The sequence below is a fragment of the Colias croceus genome, chromosome 15 (assembly GCF_905220415.1).
Source record: "Colias croceus chromosome 15, ilColCroc2.1".
Taxonomy (NCBI): domain Eukaryota; kingdom Metazoa; phylum Arthropoda; class Insecta; order Lepidoptera; family Pieridae; genus Colias; species Colias croceus.
Window position 1 is genome coordinate 6,830,946 of NC_059551.1, and position 15,883 is coordinate 6,846,828.

The window sequence follows — 15,883 nt, forward strand, 5'->3', positions numbered from 1 at the left end:
CTTCTAAGTCTGTTATTTTGTAAGGCTGGATGGACGTTTATAAATTGGCGGTTGACAAATAATAGCCTCTTACCTAGTAAGTAAGTATTGATTCCGTTTTATAAAACAAGTCTACCTGTATTTTTAAGCGTGTACGTTCTCTGTGTATATGTGTTCTAAAACAAACAAAAAATATGTAGGTACGTATTTTCCGTAAATGTTTTTATATAACTTAACTTAAATAACAATTATTGGAATCAGGTAGATTGATTTTTCTTTTTTGTCGTATCTTTATATAAGCGACCTTATATTACAGACCTTGGTATTTCCAATTTTTTTTATTTTTATAATTTGATGTAGGCCTTCATAGAAATTTGGAATTTTTGTTGAAAATTGAGGCATAATAAATATATTGTGTAGATTTTAAACATTAACGATAATTTCTTAGTATTCTTTATTTATAGCGTTGATAAATGGAATTTTAATCGATAAGAACGTGAACGACGGCATTATTTTTTTTCTAGATGTTATTTTTTGTTATAATAATATGATGTTTTTATATAAAGATCATTGAATTGAAACGTAGCGAAAACGTTTAAATTTTCACGGGCATATTTTATAAAATCCGGTTTCTATTATCATATATTATTGATTTTGTACTTTATCTTCGAGTTATTGTTTTACGGGGTAAATGTCCAAGGTAAGCTGGATAGTTTACAGTTATTTTGCAAGTGGAACGCGTTCATTGATTGGAACAACGCACCAAGTGTAGTGGGCCAAGATCGGTTACGAAATAATCTTTTTTTAATTAAAAAATACAATCTATTGAACATGTTTACAGCTTGCAATTGCACCATATATAGATGTAGATAGCTGTATAGATATAGTATGTGCGCCCGCCTCACGTATCCAAAGATTTCTTCTGAAAATTGTGAAAGGTATAATTTTTATGCAATTATATCTATTTTTAGTTGTTAATAATATTCACATTCTAACTAAGTATGGAAGTTGTTCATCAATGTGCAACATTTAGTAAGGTATTCCACCTCCAATTAAATCTTGAAGATTTATTAGGTACCTACTTGAATCATGCAAGGGAGCAAAAATCATGAAGTCGGTGCCAAGCACTAAGCACTTAGTATTAAGCCCGTGAACCGACATCAAACCTTTTTTATAAAAAGCACATCTCAATAACTTAAGTAGTAATTAATAATATCAAATCTTTTTTAGTTTTTACTTTTCTGTTTTTGAAGTCGGTTGTTTTTAACGTAGTTATTTTTATTATATATAAACGTGAGTTCGCAGATCTATTCGTATCATCCGTGAGAAACAGTAGTAATCATGAGCCATGATGGTCACGCTTCAAAGATCAATCTCGTTACAGAAGTGGTTTCTTGCGAAACTAGGAAAGGAACCAATGAACAGTGAATAAGTATTCTTTAATTGTATAAGAGGTAGGAAATATATGTGAAAATATATGTGTATGTTCATATAATATTGTGGATGTAGCCTGTAGGAAAGTAGGGTAAGAATCACGGTTTTTGGTGCTGACATCAGGGACATCTAAAGACATTCAAGGGGTCTGACTGACAAAAATGGTAAATAAAGGAACAATAAAATCGATCTTCAGAACCCGTACTGTATCTATATGTATAATATATATTTCTAAAATTTTCTGGTTTAAGCCTTTTATTAAAATTTATCGATTCATTCCTCCTTATGTCTAACGTACTAAACCTTTGTATTATACGATTACGAACACGAAATACATTGTACAAAGGCAGACGATAATTATCTCGCTGCAATAAAATTCTTAACTCACAATGAGCAAATACAGCTGATTGTTTAATTAACATGTTGTGCTTGAACTCTTTCATTAAACAAAACTACTTAATGTGTTCCTATTCACGATCGATTCACACATAACAGTAATGTGTTAAGAAAGCTGTATTTAACCGTTAAGCTATGAACATATCTGATAAAAAATTTGAGAAGTGTTTCGCGCCAGAACAATGAGTGGCTCTTACCTGTGCGGGAATCAGTATAGGTATAAAAGGTAAATAAAAAAAGGGTCTGTAATCGGTATGATAAATTAAAGATATCCTAATAATTCCGATAAATTAGGAAATATAAAACATTCAAAGTAACCGATTTCATGTAAAAATATATTAAATTTTTCTTGCATTAATGAAAGTAATAATTTAACGCTTATTCAAAAGTTTAACCTTGTAGGTACTTTGTTACAGTTGTCATAATATAAATAAAAGTTACGTACCAAGGGCTATAAACCTTTATGGGTACCTACTTTCAAGCGTTATTTAAATGAAAATATAAAATAGTTACGAACAGACAGCAACCAAGGTAATTGTCAATGTTATTATAGAAAGTTAATGCCTTCCAACCAGCAATTTACAATGTCACTGAACTTATTACAGTTTTCTTGAAAGTCTAGGTAATTGCGGTAAGTAGATAAGTACATACAATATACATAGTTATCTTCGTTATGAAATATTTAAATTTTATTTAATTACACGCCAGTTATTTTTCCTTTCACAAGCAATACATATGGTAAGGAGTATTTTTCTCGTAGGCTTTAACAACATATGAACTAAAAACTAGTTTTTACTCTAGAATAAATAGAAAAATATAATTGTTCTAAAGGGTGGAGTCGTCGAAAAAACAAAAAAAGTTAGGAGTACTGACTGAATAACATGCATTTCTGTTCTTAGTGCATTTATAGCTTTTTATTAAGATCATAATTATAAAAAGGTCAGATGATAATCATTTTCATTATAGTTAACATGTTATTTTAAGATGCATCTCGGTGAGTTAAAGGTAGAATAGATTAACATTCTTGTTATTTATATGAGGGAAACTAAAACGTAAAACCTTAGAGAGTAAAACAATCAGCAGGCCGAGACAAATGTCAAAACGCCAAGGAATAGAATACGCTATCGATAGAAATTGACATAAGCGTACGATGTTTTGCCTAAGGATTCGGTCACCCTACCAACGACAATGACGACCACGAACAAAATTTTCAACCAGTCGCAATTAAATAAAATTGTGCAAAACATAATTAATATGACATTTAAGAATTTCCTGTCGTATTGGTGTTTGGAAACATTTTTTTTGAGATCAATGAATAAACAAACAGGTTTTTCATAGAAACGGAGGCTCCTGGAAAAAATGTATTTAACATTTTTTATAGATAATTAGATGATCTACAATTTTGGTTCAGGTGATTGTATGATAAACTTATCGTCTCAGCGAAAATCGCAAAAAAACCCTATTTTTTTATTAATTGACCTCGAAATTTTTTATTTCCGAGTACTAGAATGACGAGAGATTTTTTTTTTTTTTTCACCTAATATAATGAACCTAGGGTATCATTATTGAAAATTACGATCTAGCCTTATACTATAGGCTAATGAGTAATATAAATCTAACTTAATTTGCTAGGTAAAGTATGTCTAAGAACGTGTCCATTAACACTTTTCTTAATGTCTCTATTAAGGCGAAGACACTTCGTTCATGTGTTCTTTATGAATAGCACTCACTATATTACACTAACACTTCATTAAACTAACTCAAAAGGTTTTGTCCTTTTCAGTCTTCTCACTATGTCCGTGTTGTCAAGGAGCTGGATAGCCTCGACGTTCACATGATGATGAAGTCTGCGTTCGTGAGCTTCAGCGTTATTTTTAATTATATCGGTGACGAGATCTACTTTGAGGTCCCGATGTAGGTCGTCATTTCTAATGTACCAGGGAGCGTTTACGATCTCCCTGAGTACTTTATTTTGAAACCGTTGTATGATTCTGATATTACTTGGTTTGGTACAGCCCCAAAGCTGACTACCATAAGTCCACAAAGGCAAGACGAGAGATTTAAATATTGATTTTGAACAAATTTCGGCAAGATTGGAATTTTGGTCGTGGTCGTCTTCGTCGTTGGTAGTGTGACCGAACCATTACCAAAATGTCATGAGCTTATGTCAATAATTAGCGATAGCAGTTTCTATTCCATGGCGTTATGTACGTTTGTCTAAGGGTTCATACGCACTATGCGGGTAGCCGCGTTGCGGGTAGCCGTCCGGCTGACCGCAAGCACAATTATGTACGTAATATTCATTTCTATGCGCACTGCGATGCGGCTACCCGCAGACCGCTCCGGTTGCTCGGAGAGCTGCGGCCCGAGTGACGGCCAGCCGGACGGTTGCTATACGCACTGTGCGGTTCAGTCTGCGGCTGCCCGCCATTGAGTGAGTGTGTGCACGTGGTTGCAAAATGCTTGCTCTCATCTCGTGTTTGCAAATAAGGATGCACCCAGTACTTCTTTCTTTGCTTTTCTTCTATACGTAACGTGTGTAAATGTAGTAAATAGCTGCAACTTCTTCCATTTCCATCTTTGAAATGGATCGACATGACCGCAAATCGCAACGGTTCTTCAACCGCACTATGCGGGTAGCCGCATTGCGGGTAGCCGTCCGGCTGGCCGCATTCGCAACCGCATCCTGCGGTCAGCCGGACGGCTACCCGCAATGCGGCTACCCGCATAGTGCGTATGAACCCTAAAGGCCCAGGTAAATTCTATAAAATAGGCATAAAATAACTTGACATATACACAAATTATTATAATAATTCTCATTACCCACGTTTTGTATTAAAACTTAACTCTATCATATTTAAACGCTTTACATTTTTTTTAAAGATTAATTTTCCGTTATTTTATAATCGTTTTCGCCGATGATATGGAAAATTCCATATTTTTTTGTATTTCCATATATTTTTTTAATTATAATTTATTATTCTGTCGAAATAATAGTCTTTTTGACATTTTAATATTAATTTATTTTGCTTAAAAGTTAAGTTCAAAACTTAATTTTATTTTTTCCGCATGTCAATAACCTTTATATTTTTTATTATAATACAAATAATATTGTCTTTTCCGTTTATGAAGTTATGTTATACCTCACGAGTATTGTATCCTTTATATTAATTTTCATTCTCTGAAGTTACAATGGGCACAAAGCAAGGTTTTCTATTTGTGTTTGCACCGCTGGATCATTATAGTTATTACCTTTGATTGCTTTCATAATAACGCATTCAAGAACCCGATATATCTAGTACAATCGGGTGTTGGTATTCAAAGCTAAAAGCCAGGTATAATTTGCGTATCAATAGATAATCAAGAATGTAAAAGTAATTTATAACAGGCTCTAAGACAAAGTTAGTCAACAAAAAAAAAAAGATATTACTTTTTTTTCTTTTAATAATCGGAAATTTCAGTTTTTGTTTATATTAATTTACATTTCAGTACGAACATGCTTTACTACTAATTGACGGTTTTAACTAGGTAATAAATTATACAGCAATTACGTATTCGATCATTGACCGACCAGCATATGTATCAGTAGGCCAATGTGAACAAAGAATTATGTGAATCTGCGAAAACCTCAATTTATAAATAGTCAAACATTTTATACGTATCATATAATTATTATCTATAGTCCTTTTCACGTAGGATGATTCCTGTGACACTTCGTCGTGTTCCGAATTACGTATTTTATGTTTAAAACGCCAAAATAATTTTAGTGCATAGTATTTTTATTTTATGGCGGCATTAATACCAAAAATATAAAAATGAAACATCTTAAGCTTATAAATCAAAAACAGTATTGTTTAGTTTATTATAATGAAAAATAAAATAAAATAACACAAAAATATAATACCTACGCAATTCGTGTACATGAAATGGATCGTTGAAAAATCATAGAGTTGGAAAACATATAATCGGCGCCCATCTTGTGATCGTTTGTCAATCGAGTCAATCGTCTGTACGAGTGCGTCAGCCTTGTATACAAGTTGCATTTTTATATTGATATTTTACGTGGTATTCTGTTATTGTTACTAATTGTTATTGTTGACTTTTTTTTTGCTGTTGTTTGCTAAGTTTCCTTAGTTAATTGTTGGCGAAATGCCGAAAAAACTAATTTTGGTACTTTATTCAAATCGATTTCATTTCTATATAAAATATTATCGATTATCGGAAACAATTGATTCGATTTCAATAAAGACATCTCTACACGTGTCAAAAATCGATGTGTCACAGAAATCATCTTAGGTGGAAAGGACTATAGTACACATAGCTTATCAGTGTATGTATAATTTAATTTTTAAGACACTTTTATTATGTTCATATGTATGTTTGTATGTAACCGACCCTATCGATTTTTACGGAAAAAAATTAATTCAAACTTTTAATATCAGCGTGATTTTCACTATTTAATTTTTAGAGGATATAATGCCTATTTCAGATAAGTTTTACGGATTTGAAGCTGTTTTTCCAAAATAAATACTTTTCTTTCACAGGACTTGAAGACACAGTGAAGCTAGTCAAAGGCATCGGAGGAAAATGCTACGGTTATGTCGTAGACTTAGCCGCTCGGGAGGACATCTACCGAGTTGCCGACCAAGTGCGAAAGGACGTGGGAAATGTAAGAATTGTAACCTTTTTATTGTTACATATAACACAAACAGTTTTCTTAATATTGCATAAGTAGGGAACCTTTTAATTAGTGTAGAAACACAGATAGCATTCAACGATCAACAATATACGAAATATTTAGTAAATACAAATACTTACAAATAGAGAAGATTCGTTCAAGACTTCAAGGTTCAAGTTTTAATTAATTCAAGTTACATATTTTATCTATTAGCATACATAATAAGGTGCAATCAAATTTATGTTAATTGTTACATAAAAAATATATTCACGAAATCGTTTATGGGTGTGAGAAATACTTATCTACGCTTACAAAAACAACATTTTGGTGCTTCTCGTAAATAAAACAATCTTAAAGTGGGAATGAAAATGATTATTGCATTAATTTAATAACCATGTGTATAAGAATGGAGTATTTTTCAAAATGTATTAAGTAATTATATACCTATGCCATAAACTTACCTAATTATGCTTTGATTTTATTCCTGAGAAACGCTGACTGCAAAAAAAATATATCTATCAATTGTTAGCTAAGTGTAGGTACATAAAAAAATAATTATAGCTCCTATTTAAGTGTGAGAAAAACCAAATTTGAAATATCACATGATATCTTGAATCTTGCTTTATTATAAGCATGACATTAAAAATAATTACTAATGTATGTCTCTAGATTTTTTAGGACGGATATACGGGATACGGGATACGGGATTCTCATAACTTAGCGTCGCGAAATGTTATTTACGACGCTCTTGATGTCCTAAGATAAAAGATTCGAATTGTTCAAAGGTTTACCGACTTATATAATTTTTAATCAAATGTTTTGGTCTTTGTAAACTATTAAATATAATAATTATGTTATAACTTCATGATATTTTTATTATAAACTAGCAAACCGGGCGAACTCCGTTTCGCCACCAGAGACACCTTTTTTGCTATAAACCTCACGGAGCCCGAGACCTTTCCAACGAATGCAAAACCGTGGAAATCGGTTCGTGCATTCTGGAGTTATAGCGTCCGCGTCAGGAAGGAAAAACCCGACTTATTTTTATATAGTAGATAGTGTCATAAAATAATCTACTTAGGATGTTTTTGTGAAACTAAAGAATTATTATTAAAATTATAGGTATCCCTTCTCGTGAACAACGCGGGTGTGGTATCTGGTATGTACCTCCTTGATACACCGGACCATCTCATCCAAAGGACGTTTGATGTTAACATCTTAGCTCATTTCTGGGTAAGTGATTCCTTTATCCAAGTGTATTTTAATATATTACCTATGTAGTAATCATAATTGTATAAAAACTAATTATAAAATATAGAGTTACTCCAATTTATTTAATTCAAGGTCTCCGAAACAAAATTACAGTTATGCATAAGTTATAAGCATCTTACGTAAAAATTATAAATTTAAATTCCACGAAATAAACCCATGCAAGTAAACACAGTTGATACCTAATGTAGAGTCACAATATATTATAACAGTACGTGTAACTAATACAGCATTCTCTTTGTCTAAACTTTATTTTTGCGATACATTTCATAGCTAAATTTTTAGGTATCAAAAACAATCTCATATAGACGGTAAAAGCGTTTACCCCAGACATAATGAAAGCAACGATGGGCATTAGAAATATAGTGATCACAGAGTAATTTGCGCAAGTAAATAATTCCCAAATAACTCCTTACCCTACATTTTACTTTATTCAAGGAATCCTTTTAATTCGAGCTTATCATATTTTAACAACATACAATAATATAAAACAATAAACATCTCTTACAGACAGTAAAAGCGTTTATCCCAGACATGATCGAAAGCAACGACGGGCATATAGTGACCATAGCGTCCATGGCCGGGCACGTGGGCGTCCCCAAGTTGGTCGACTATTGCGCGTCCAAATCCGCCGCGTGTGGATTTGATGAAGCCCTCAATGTGGAACTGGAGTCCAAAGGAATAAAGGGCGTCCACACATCGCTCATCTGCCCGTACTTTATTAGAGCTACGGGAATGTTTGAAGAAGTTAACTCGAGGTAAGTGTTTAATGTGTATTCATAATTGTTTGCTAGTTCCTAACTTCTGGATCTGTTCTGTTTCTTAGGTTTAACAAGTTTCCAACATGAGGGACTATTGTAAACTTAGAATTTTAATAATAAATGTTTAAAACATAGTATAGCTTTGTCCCCTTTGAGACTTTTATGCGCCGCTCGACTCGATGTATTTTTATTATTTTCTAATATAATATTTTCCAATGCTTATAGATCAAAATTAGTATTTGTTAATCATACAAAAAAAATCTGTATAGTAAGTAGGTAACTACATTATGCTTTTTTATATAAAAAACGAGTTCTATAAATATTGATTGTATCATAACATATCATAAAAAATAGGTACCCACGTATCAAATGAAATTCCATAGATACTTCCTAGTAGAATTGCGTAGTTGAGCTTTGACTTTATATCCAATTATACCAGAAGGTATGTTTATCGTAGTTCTGTAATTATGCGGGTATGTATTTGTCAAGTATTTTTATATAATATGTGAATAGTTACTGTATGTCATTTTGTGGGTACATAATATGTTTATTATGATACGCTTTGCTTGATTCGAATTATTATCAGAATGATATTGAAAATGAACAAAATTATTAACGAAGGTGTGGATGGATTTTTCACTCGAACGGGTTTTTTTTCAATAACTAGGTACTTCTTAACAATCTGTTTCATGTTAACAATATACATTTTGTAAAGAATAAAAATTGGTATGAATGCGGAAAGTGTCATTTATTATTAAATACACATCAAAATATACTATTATGAAAAAAAAAAACAATAAAAATATACAAAATGTTTCAGGATCGTCCCTCAGTTGAACTCCAATGACGTAGCGGATCGCGTGGTGTACGCGATACGGACCAACGAGCGGCTCGCCATGATACCCGCATACTTCAGACTTTTGCTGCCTTTCAAATGGTAAATATTGTTGTTTTAACATTTTCATCTCCGAGAGATTGCACCGATGCGCGCCCCTCCCGAGTCGCGCTGTCCCTTTCCGCGCGACTTGTTATCACCCCCCCCTCCCGCGGCGTATACAACGCCCTCCTATCCACCGGAATTGCTAGCTGCAATGTCGGCACCCCAAACCGCGCCTCCAGCGCCACCCTCCACCCACGCACTCCGTGCACTCCCTCACACCCCGGTGCATAACGCGCCATCCCTCCGATCCTTCCTACATGCACTTATAGTGCATTCCGTCACTCCCACGCCCCCGCAAGTCCCGCACTCTACTGCTCCGGCGCGCCCAGCCGCGCCGCCCACTACCCCTACGCCTACACCAATACAAATCCCGTCTGTCGGTACACAAGTACCCAGCCCACCTCCCCACCTATACTCCCACGCGCAATTGGCGCCTCCTACCCCGCCCATTCGTGTCGTTTCGCCCCAGTCCCCCTCCGTCCCCGGTCATGACACAACTCATGGCCGGGCTCGTAAAAGAAAGAGGTCGATTGATTCGTACGACGCGGAATCAAATTCAAAAAAATAAGGGCTTTCACGCCCCCCCAAATTCCCGCCCGTGTTGACGGGCGGCGTTATATACCCGCTGCAGAGGGCTTCCCGCCCTGAACAGCGTTCCCCACGCGGCCTCCTCACGGAGGCCGCGCGTGCGAAGATCCCGATATGTTAACATTTTAATTTTATCTAGGTATCGTTAAAATTTGTCTGTTTGTTGGGTTTGCTAAATGCCATATGAAAATAAGACTAGTTTAGATAGAACAAAAAGAACATAATATTTTTTTATACATATTTAACAGTAAGTTAAGCTTTTCTAGTGATATCGAAAAATAGCTAAGTAGTACATAAAATTAACAAAGTTAGGATCTTCGAAAGTATCAATTCTATAGCTAGAAAGCTATTTTCAAATTAAGACCTGGAAGAAAAATAGGCTACTTCAATTGTTTTGTCAAAACAAACTCGAAGGGTGCGAAATTCTGTTTCCAATTTCAATTGGTATGATAAATCATAAATGTGTACCTAATAAGTTTGTTAAAACGCAAGCAAAACCGCAGCCGTCAGCTAGTGTTATAGAAATGTTGAAAAATCAACCAGATTGCGTAAAAGTATTGCAACTTGTATGAACTGACAGATACTGGTTTTTAGAATATTCATATTGCAATCAAACATAAAATTTCACTAATGGAAAGTTTTGGATCCAAAGTAAATAAACATAAAGTCAACATAACCGTGAGGAAAAAAATAAGAGTGAGTCGTTTCCTCATTTTGACAATTTTTGAACTTGAGAATACACTTATTTCCTATTCACGGGTAAAACGGAATTCTCAAGCAAATTCGGTCACTACCTTAGATCATTAAGTGTCACTACACAAACACGGTTGAGGAAGGAAACAACTTACCTTGAATTGTTCTTAAACTTATTATTCTGGACTGTATGTAGATTGAAAACTCAGTTTCTTCCTCGATAGCTCTTTATTCTCCAAACTTGATCTTAGACTAACTTTACAACAAAATCTTAACATATTTATACAATTTACAAGGGTACAATAGCGTAGGTAGGTAAGAGCCGTGGGAAACGATGTTGCGGGACGGAAGCACCCCCGCCGTCGCCTGCGCGCGCGCCGTCGACCACTGTGTATAACTCCGTTTCCGCTCGTTCAACACGAGCCGGACGCCTCGTTGTTTGGCCGCTCGTCGCTCCTCAACAGCTCTCCCCCCGGCGTAGCATGCGTAGCCTCCTTGGCCACGACGACGAGCTTGCTCACCGGTCTTCTGAACACGCCGCTCCGTGTTCTCACCTCTGCCACCCGTACAGCGCCATCGGGGCCGGCATGAGTGCGCACTACGACACCCATCGGCCAGGTGTTGCGGGGCAACGTGTGATCTACGATCACCACCACGTCGCCTTCTAACACGCGCCTCGCTGTGTTTCGCGGCTCGCCGCGTGGCACCAGCGTGGGTAAATACTCTTTCACCCAGCGGTGCCAGAAATGATTCGCGAGCGCTTGACTCGCTCGCCACATCTGCCGGTCTTGCACGTCGCATTGTGTCGTCGTAGGTAGGCCCGCCGATGAGCCCAACAGGAAATGATTAGGCGTAAGCGCCTCCGGGTCGTGCGGGTCGACACTCACATGCGTCAACGGTCGTGCGTTGACGGAAAACTCGGCCTCCGTAAGTAGCGTGTGTAGCAATTCTTCGCTTGGGGCCCTCTCGTGAAGCGTAGCGCCGAGCGCCGTCTTGATAGAGCGTACTAGCCGTTCCCACGCGCCGCCTTGATTCGGCGCGCCCGGCGGTATGAAACGCCACTCGGTGCGGTGTCGCAATGCTTCTTCGCTCAGCGCCGCCGCCCACTCGCCGTGTGCTTTCTTCAATTCCTCACTCGCGCCTTTGAAGTTAGTCCCATTATCAGAATAAATGAGACGCGGCCAGCCTCTACGCGCCGCCATACGTCTTAGCGCCATGATTGCGGAGTCGGTAGACAGCGATGCGACGATTTCAATGTGTACGGCGCGTGACGTGAGACACGTAAATAGCGCGCCCCACCGCTTTTCACGCCGTCTTCCAATTTTCACCTGCATTGGTCCAAAGTAATCCACTCCACAGTTAGTGAAAGGTCTGTGAAATGCATCTAATCGTGCGCGAGGCAAGTCTCCTTTGGCTGGGACTTGTGGTTTCATACGCCGCACTGCGTTGATACGACCTCTCACTCGCACGATTCCATCTTCTAACACTGGATCCAATTTGAACAATTTGCTTGATTTGGTGATTGAGCGCGCTTCTTGTAGCTTCTTGATTTCTTCACCGAAGCTATCGTGTTGTGCGCGCTGAATGAGTATTCGCTCTGCGCTTTGAATGTGGCGATACTCCATTTTTGTAGCGGTGCGTTTAATATGCACGTCTATGAAGGTTAATACACGCGCTATCGTACGCACTAACGTTTCGTATTTAGAGAAACGTGCGGGATCCGGCAGCCAATCGAATATGGTAGGCTGCTCGTTGATGTGTAATACGTCCACGTCGTCCTCTTCGTACGCTTCTCGTTCTGTGGGCCACCGTTCTTCGTGTTCGTGTAAGAACTCCGGTCCATAAAACCATCTATGTAGGTTTACGTCGACGTTGCAAAGTCTCGTAGCGTCGTCCGCAACATTATGCTGTGTAGGCAGCCATCGCCACTCGGTTTTGTTGGTTAGTTCGGCTATCTCACCGAGCCTGTGTGCGACGAACGGAGTGTAGCGTTTCGTGTCGTTCCTCACCCATTGAACGACGGTTGAAGAGTCCGTCCAATAGACCGTACGTTCGATTTCGTACCGATGTTCCCGCTTTATCGTATCGGCGAGTCTCGCGCCGATAACCGCTGCTTGTAGCTCCAGACGCGGTATGGTTTGTGCGCGTCGGGGAGCTACCTTCGCTTTAGCCGCCATCAATTTGATGTTGTAGCTGCCGTCGTCCTTGAGCGTACGCCAATACGCAACTGTAGCGTAGGCCTGTTCGCTCGCGTCGCAGAACACATGTAGCTCGACGCCCCGTGCCTTCGTAGCGTCGTAGCACCGTCGTAGGCGTAGCTTGCTGACTTGCTTTAATTGTGCAAGCCAATCCGCAAATAACTCGCCCTCCTCTGCCGGTATCGCTTCGTCCCACGATATCTGAAGGCGCCACAAGCTCTGTAGTATAATCTTCGCCCGTATAGTGAAGTGGCTTAGAAGTCCCAGCGGGTCGTATATAGACATAACGGCGCTGAGTGCTTCTCTCTTTGTCGGCGGTCGCTCTCGCTCTCGCACCTCCGCCGGCACGCGATTCATAGATGTGTTGAATCCCAATTCGTCTCGTACGGCATCCCATATGAGGCCGAGTATCTTAGGCGTTGGTGGCGAGCCGCCTAGCTGAGTCGGCGCGGTGGCGTGCAGCTCTTGCGGTATGTTTCGCAATATGCACTCGTTGCTCGCGCTCCACCCACGCAATGTGAAGCCCGCCACAGCGTGTACTTTTCTTGTTTCTTCCACGGCTCTACACGCCTCTTCCACATTGTTGTAGCTAACGACCATGTCGTCCATATAATGGCCGTTAGTGATAGCCTCCCACGCCATCGGGTACTTTTCAGCGTGGATTTGTGCGTTATGATTACGCACGTAGTGTGCCATGAATGGCGAGCTCGCTGCGCCGAAGATCATTGATGTCATCTTATACTGTTGCGGTGGTGAATCACGCTTATCACCTCTCCACAAGAATTGTTGTGCAGGCTGATCTTCGGAGCGAATCTTAATTCGTAAAAACATTTCTTGCACGTCCGCTGTTACTGCCACGCTTCCCTCTCTAAACCGGAAGAGTATGCCCGGTAGAGATAGCAACATGTCGGGTCCCTCTAATAGCTCGTCGTTGAGACAAACTCCGTAGCTCTTCGCCGCCGCATCGAATACGAGTCTGTGTTTGCCGGGCTTGTTTGGGTTGGTAACGGCAAAGTGCGGCAAGTACCAACACACGTTGCTCTTTGCTTCCGATCCGTCGCACGGTACCGCATATCCTTTTGCAAATAAATTGTTTATTTGTCGCGTGTACTCGTCGGCAAACTTCGGTGACGCGTCCATTTTCCTTTCGATGTTTGTTAGGCGACGAAGTGCGTTGTTGTAACTGAGAGGCATGATAGTGTTGTCTCTCTTCCATGGCAGTCCGACTTCATAACCATTTTCTATTTGTTTTATAGTTTGTTGAACTATCTTTGTGGCTCTTGCGTCGGCGTCGCTAACGCGTGGTTCGTTAGCGATGCATAAAGCTTCTATCTTGAAATGTTCGGCGACTATGTCGTGCAGTCGCTCGTCGAGTTGTTGTTGATGCTCGCTATCGTGCACGTGCAGCACATTATTTTTTTTTATAAGTGCTCTCTGAGGCGCGGTTCCGTGCACCACCCAGCCGAGTTGTGTTCTTGACGCGGCCGGTTCGTCGGGACCGCCCGTGCGCAGCTCACGCGATACAATGCATTCCCAGTGATCTGTACCAATTAGCAGGCCCGCGTGCGCTCGTTCGTAGCATACTTCATCGGTGGGTATATCGCGCAAGTGTTCATAGCGGAGAAGCGAGTTCGGTATGGCTTGTTGATGAAGTTTAAGATTTTTCATCGTTCGCGCTTTCACCGTGTGTGTGATGCCTTCGTTGTTTCCTTTTAGTTGAATGGAAACTAATTTGCTGTTTTTCTCGCTTTGTTCCATGTTCGCCCCGTGTATGCAAAGAGGCAATGTGGGGCCCTCTGCGCCGATTTGACGAGCGATATCTTCGTCTATGAGAGATATAGTTGATCCCTCATCCAGTAGCGCATGAGTTTTGATCTCCCCCCGTGGACCAAACACGGTGACGGGACACATCTTCAATAAAACGTTGCGTCGATGTGTGGTCGCGCGGTCCGCAACCGACATAACGGTTTCTTCCGCAGATGTCGATGGCTCCTCCCTCGGTGTTTCGTTATGCAAGGACGAATGGTGTGAGCGCTGGCATTCGTTTACGCCGCACAACTTCGCCTTACAGAAATTGCGTCTGTGTTTTCTCGTGGCGCATTTAAAACAAATTCCCTTTTGTTTTACTAGCGCCCATCGCTCGTTTACGCTGAGTTTTGTGTATTGCGGGCACGCAGTGAGTTCGTGGTCACGCCCACAACACGGACATGTTTTTTCTTTCTTTTCTTCATTCGTTGATACAATATTGAAGACTGCAGTTTTCCTTCGTGACGCTGGCTTCGATGTTGTTGTCGTAGCGTTGCTCACAGGCGCGTACGTGTATCGCAGCGCCTGATCGGCCTCTCGCATAAGGAAGCGAGATAGCACGACGATTTCCGGGTCTATCGTTCCCTCTTGTGTGAGCGCGTAGTCGCACCAACGCGATCGAATGTGTGGACTTAGCTTGTCCAAAACCTCTCTCGCCAGCATCGGATTGAAAAGGTATCCTTTGCGGTCGATCGTTTGTATTGTGCAGACTATATTTTGCAACTTAACGGCGAAGCTATTCAATTCTTTCGCCGATGTCCCCGGCCTCGGCATTTTTTTCAATTCGTCCAATGCTCTATCGACGAGTATTTCCGGTCGTCCGAAGCATTGTTCGAGCGTTCGAATTATCAGCGCAGGCGACGTCGCGGTGTGTAGTAATGCCGCCACGGCGTCTCTTGCTTCGCCTCTCAGACACGAGCGTAAACGTTGAATATTTTCCGCGTCTGAGACGTTATACATTTCTGTCGTGTCTTTAAATGCAGCGTGAAATGGCAGCCACTCTTCAATAGCGCCCGCGTATATTGGGAGCTCTACGTGGCGCAGCCGCGGTTGTGCCATTTTTTCTAATGACGCTGCTAACCGTTCGATGCCCGTTCGGGACTTAGTCGGCGTGGGAGATCGCCCTCGTTGCACGCTGAAC

General features: G+C 39.9%; 1 protein-coding gene across 1 annotated transcript in view; it reads left to right on the forward strand.

The window, feature by feature from the left end:
* The window catches only part of LOC123697733 (estradiol 17-beta-dehydrogenase 11-like), a 37,320-nt gene that overhangs the window by 17,808 nt on the left and 3,629 nt on the right, over positions 1–15,883 (forward strand). Inside the window, exons 3-6 of the mRNA XM_045644267.1 lie at positions 6,354–6,478; positions 7,610–7,720; positions 8,267–8,514; positions 9,338–9,454. Coding sequence (XP_045500223.1) covers positions 6,354–6,478; positions 7,610–7,720; positions 8,267–8,514; positions 9,338–9,454 — 601 coding nt within the window. The remainder of the gene's footprint in view (positions 1–6,353; positions 6,479–7,609; positions 7,721–8,266; positions 8,515–9,337; positions 9,455–15,883) is intronic.